General features: G+C 41.5%; 1 protein-coding gene across 1 annotated transcript; it reads right to left on the bottom strand.

The window, feature by feature from the left end:
* Window positions 1–2,076: 2,076 nt before the first annotated feature.
* On the bottom strand, window positions 2,077–3,541 carry LOC131678095 (achaete-scute complex protein T8). Its single transcript, XM_058958213.1, has one exon. The coding sequence runs from the start codon at window positions 3,309–3,311 to the stop codon at window positions 2,202–2,204; it is 1,110 nt and encodes a 369-aa protein (XP_058814196.1). The 5' UTR covers window positions 3,312–3,541; the 3' UTR covers window positions 2,077–2,201.
* Between the last annotated feature and the right edge of the window lie 2,213 nt (window positions 3,542–5,754).

The following is a 5,754-nucleotide window of genomic DNA, read 5'->3' as shown; positions in this document are numbered from 1 at the left end:
ATATCGATGGTGTAGTTATCGATTTGAACTTGGCATGTGTATGGAATTGCTGTTACAATAACCCCTTGATCCCATTGGCGAAGATTTTAAGTGACAATCGCAACGGGCTAGACTGCTTTGCGTCTTATCCGAAAAGGATGCATGGTCGGTTTTTTGTACCGCGCGTCATGGATGCAGTATTGCACTAATTACAAGCAAATGGGTCTTTGTAACAATATTTGTTTTCTCTCTTGAAAGACCACCAAATATACCAGCGAAAGAAATCCGAAGCAAACAGCACCTGGTCTTAGACAATTAAGAAGAAGCAAAGAGTTTCCAACGCATCGAGGAACTCAAAAATCTCATGTGACATGCCAACCAGAGATTCAACTTATTCAGGATTGGTTGGCCTGTGTTGGGAATTTTTAACTTTGTGATATTGCGGAACTCCTCTCGGCATCGAGGAGACTTCAATTTTCATGGTATGGCACAGGGTTATCTTTTTGGTGATAATTGATCTAGCTCACGATCTTTGCTACAGATTTAAAAAGGCCTGCCTGCTTTACTGCCCATGATCACAATTCCGTTCTCCTTGTTCCTATTTTCTTTTTTCCTTTTTTATTTTGACTATGTTAGTCACATTTTCTTTTTTACATTTTAACGACATTCAATTAGCTAGATATTACGAGCGGAAAAAGTTTGCAATAATTATCGATATTTTTGTAGAAATTTGAAGTGTTTGTCTTTTCCGTTGTTTCTAATAGAACCGTAGCGTAGTCTTCTGGCGCTTTTGGTAGAGTCTCAGTGCCTTTTGGCTGTCTGCTTTGACTTCCCTTTTCAGTTCGATTTTCAAACAGTAATTTTGTGTGTACCCAGGAATGAAACTGCTATCCTGACTTATTTTATAACCTCACCTTTTTTATGAGGCAGATAAAGTTTTTACGCGCCTCCCTAAAGTTGGCGCCCTTGGCGGGACCTACCTGGGCATCCGCACGCTACGGCTCTGGCTACCAATATTTGCACGGACATATATCCAAACGCAGATACATAAAACAAAATCGCATCGATTTTTGAAAACCAGTATTTTACTTCAAAACTCTTGCGTCCCTCCTGAATTTTGTTTCTGGCTACGTGCTTGGGTGGTGGTTTAAACAATGAATATTTCCTTTGTTTCTAAATTTTGGTTAACAATGCAAATTTTTTTAAGTTTAAATTTGCTTTCTTTATATTAATTTTTACATATCAAGAGGCTTTAGGTACTATAAATTTCATCTTTATTCTTCTGTTGGAGTATTTTTTGCTTTTCGCTGTATTAGTGCTATTTTTATTTTCATTAGTAATTTCCTGTGTTGTGATTATTTAAAGTGTAGCTATGAAACAAATAAATTTTATACCTTATTTTAAATTTTAAAAAGATTTGCATATCAGTCACATTGTAGGTGCCTCTTCGTCTCCCTCTGGTATAATAATGATTTAAGTTCAACATTAACTTCCAAATTGTTCTGTAATCATGAAATTACTAGCCCTAAAGAAAACAACTAAACTGAAACACGAAAGCCATACACTCATCCCCCATCACCCCCGATTGATCGCAAGCAACCGATTAAGCAACCCTTGAATTGGACCCCTAATGGTTAGTCCGCCTTTGCGCCCTTTTCTATCGACAGAAAAAAGAAGGGGGACCGCGCGTGCGGTCGCGCCCGTTTGCAGGTGCAATTTTATTTACTTCCAGAAAAGCTGATTGCCCCGACGTCGGTTCATCATTAAACGCGTTATCATCCATCATCGAGCGGGGTCCGTAAGCGAAAGCGAAAAAAAATATGAGACGAAAGAGATAGTTGGATCCAGGTGAAGTCCACGGCGAGGTAAAGAAATTTCGATAATGAGAATCCTGCGGAGAAAAACCAGCACATAAATGGGGGAACACCTTTTCCCGATTCACGCGCTTATCGCAAGGATCAATAAATTTCTTTCCTTCGCTTGGAGGTTGGCTTGGGACGAACAAATGCAAACAAAAAAACAAACACAACAGAAGCGATTTGATTATACAATCAATCGGGTCGTTTTTCTTTATTTTCATAAGCGTGTGTGTAGATGAGAAGACCAAATGGGAACTAATAAATTAAATGTTCGTATAATTAGAATAATAATAATAAAATTCGACTTTCAAATAAATAATTTTATATACAGATATTCAACCTTAGCTATAAATTCCGGCTTCACTAATGGTGACTTTCGAACCAGTTGATCGATTCGAGAAAAGTTGGATCGTTGGCGGTTTGCTGAAGCAGTGACTCTTCATCATCGTCTTGCAGTTCACTTTTAATCATCATTATATCCGCGTACTGCTGCTGGTTGATTAACGAGACGATCTTTTCTTCCTCCTCCGATACGTGACCAGCGTAGATTACGTCATCTCTTTTCTCTTCCGGATCCAGTGTGAAGTTAGATTGCGGAGACAAAGCCGCGCATGACTCGCTCATCAGTTCCGTTGAGTCTTCCATGATGACATCCTGATCAATGGCTGAGCTGTTGTCTGCGAAAAACGAACTGTCGTTCGGTGATTCGTCGTACAGACTCTCCGGATCCAGATACTGAAACGTGTTGGTCCCGGGAATACGTATGTACTGGTGTCCGTTTATGATGGTGATTTGAGTTTGGTCGAAGGAAGCTCCGCTGCAGCTTCCGATGGCACGAGGTTTGATTGCTAGGAAGATATTATTTGGCTGGATCGGTTCAGGTGGAGGTGTAGCCGGGAGTTGAGTTTCTTGCTGCTGCTGTGATTGGAGCTTAATGGTACTTCCCTCTTTCTCCGGGTCAAGAGAAAGTAGCCGCTCCAGACATTTTATGTACTCGACCGCCATTCGAAGAGTTTCAACTTTGCTCAGTTTCTTGTGAACACCTCGAGTTGTTCCAGTTTCGAATGCTTCAGCAATTTCCTCCGGTATTCTCTGTCGCAACGCTGCAAAGCCATTGTTAACCTGTTGAACTCGGTTCCGCTCGCGAGCGTTTCGCCGTTCAACCGATGTGATCGCACTTTTAGGATCGGAATTCTTCCGCCGCCCTGGACCCGGTGACTGTACGGTGGGCTGCAGTTGTCCCAAAGGCTTTCTCAACTCACCGGAAGAAACATTGTTAAACATGACGTTTTCGATGCTTCCGAGAGTCCCAATGGGAATCTTTCTCTTCAGAACTACCGTTGATCCATTTTCGTCGAAGTCGTCGTCGCTGGATCCGACCGGAAATAACACTTGGTTTTCCTTGAGCTTCATCCGTTTCAACGGATTCATCGACGACATATTCCGCACCATGATGGTCGTAGACATGGCCATTTTTCCTTTTAGGAATAAACTTCCACACGTATCACTTATTATCACAAACTACTCAGCGAATAGATATCAGTCCAACATTGTATAACTTCCACTAGCGCAAGTCCGATTTTGGCGCCAACCGGCTAACCTGCACGGTCGATCACAAACTGCGAAACTGCACTACCGGATAATCAGTCCTCCAATGGCCAGCTGTGTCATTCGGAACTCACCGACAGAGCGCCCCTGTTCCGTTCTGTAGCTGGTTTTGTTCTGGCGTTCCGTGTCGCGTGCCAAACTGTCTTTAGCCCGAGCTGGCGCTGGAAAAGTCCTCACCGCACCTTCGGGAAAAGCGGACATCTGGCGCTGCTATCTCTTTCTGTTACTCACCTTTGCATCGCGCGAACCATGTACCCCGGCTATGTGCAGCAATAGCACAGCAGCTAACGGCGCAGATCGAAAGGACTCTAATGCGCCAACACAGCCAACAAACGGCTGCTATTATTAAGGCTCAAGTTACCTCAAGGCTTGGTAGTGTGCGTAAGAAAAATTGTGCTCAGCTTTGCCACCAGATTATCCATTTAAACCTTTTCAAAACTCTAAAAGAAGAATATCAGTCGATTTATGAGATCATCACGATTCAATTCATGCAAAATACCTGCCGGAAAAGCCATCGGCTTAGCTGAATGGTGCTTTTGAAAATGTGGCTGTGGTTTTTTCATTGCGCTGTTGTGTTGCGTACCCCAGCACGGTATAGTAGTGTGACAATAAATCACAGCCACTTTTTCAAAAGCACCATTTAGCGAAACCGATAGTTTTTCCAGCAGCTATTTTGTATGATTTGAATCGTTGTGATCTGATAAATCGGCTGATATTCTTCTTTTAGAGTTTTGAAAAGGTTTAAATGTATAATCCGGTGGCAAAGCTGAACACAATTTTTCCTACCCATACTACCCAGCGTTCAAAACTAACACATGCTCAAAAAAGGTAACTTGAACCTTAAATGGAATTATTTTCGATATATTGGGAATCGGACGTACACAAGAGGGGTTCCCTGGTTTGCCGTTGAGTTGCTTTACAGGCGAAAGGTGCGCGCGCGACACAGCAACGAGGAAAAGGGACAGTCAAACGAGTCCTTTTTCGTGTTGTTGCGCAAGGCAGAATTACATACGAGCATTTTTTTTATCGCTCCCTATATGTAAGTATCTAACTCAAGCACAAAAGCCGGGTAGGGTCCCTGCAGGATTTCGATTAGGGTGACAGAAAGAGAGAGAGGAACTGGAAAATTGTGAATAACAGTGGAATTACGTCTATGTACTCTCCTTAGCAGCACACAAAGAGGTGCGTTTTTGATTCCGGAACAAAGTGATCTAACTTTTACGGAGTTCTCCACCCAGGGTTGAGCCGGGAACTATTGTCTGAGGGACTGCAGATTCAAGAGTAAGCCAAAAATTGCTACGGTTGTTTACGATTTCTGAGGTTTTCGTTTCCACGCTTCGTCGGGGATTTTTGCCGTCTTGACAGACTGCAAGGCGCACGACCCGGTCGAAGAAGCCGGGGGACGCGAGACGGAAGAAAAGCATTTACTATCCCCGGGGTAGTGAGTACAGCTGGTAAATTGCAGCTTACCTGGAATCCTGTATTACATTATGTCTTACAGTTTGAATGTATATTGTTATTTAAAGGTCTTCGAGAAATTTTAACGAACCGCTTGGATATTTAAATTATCTTCCTGCATCGATTGTTCCTCTAACGATTGAAGCATATCACGTGGAAATTTTGGTTTGTTGTTGTGAAAAGCAATCCGGTAGAAATTTCTCCAGCCAGGAGAATACTCCAGGTTTGAGCTGACCTTAATAGGTATATTATCGGTAAAGGTGATTACTATATTCGATTTATGTCGTAGTAAACGAACTATTCCACCAAGATTCGTTCAAGCATTGTTAAAATCGTTATCTTCGATTCACCGACATGGAAAACTAAACATTTTTCACAGTCAATCAAATAATTTTGACTATAGAGCTATTTTTGAAAGTGTATAAAAGGTTTGGCATACAGTTTTTTCGAAAAAAATGTTGGACGATTTTATTTTGTTCAGTAAATCTATTCAAGAATGAAGTAAAAGCAAATAAATGATTTCGCACAAAAATGTACACTGGAAAAAAATTGTGACATTTTTTTACAAATATTTATGTCAAAAACTAAATCGCAAACAAAAATTGTCAATCAAAGCCTAAAGAGAAAGGAAACATTTTAAATGTAATTGCATCATGGAGTAAAAAAAGTTTACTAGCGATAACTTCAAACCTATTTTTAAATTTCATACTAATTGACAGAGAAAACTGAAATTTTAACCTTCCGACAGTCGCGCTAGTGCACTTGAGTGCGCGCTGCTCTGGAAAACTACCGAAATCGTCTTAAGGCATCAGCGGCTGCTCGTTCGGAGGGTCATATGCGCGACTTCCGG

The sequence above is a fragment of the Topomyia yanbarensis genome, chromosome 1 (assembly GCF_030247195.1).
Source record: "Topomyia yanbarensis strain Yona2022 chromosome 1, ASM3024719v1, whole genome shotgun sequence".
Lineage (NCBI taxonomy): Eukaryota > Metazoa > Arthropoda > Insecta > Diptera > Culicidae > Topomyia > Topomyia yanbarensis.
The sequence above is the reverse complement of the archived record's forward strand: the minus strand, read 5'-3'. Positions and strand labels throughout refer to the sequence as shown.

Excerpts from the sequence above, each read along its gene's own strand:
- LOC131678095 (XM_058958213.1), bottom strand. The coding sequence starts at position 3,311 with ATGGCCATGTCTACGACCATCATGGTGCGGAATATGTCGTCGATGAAT.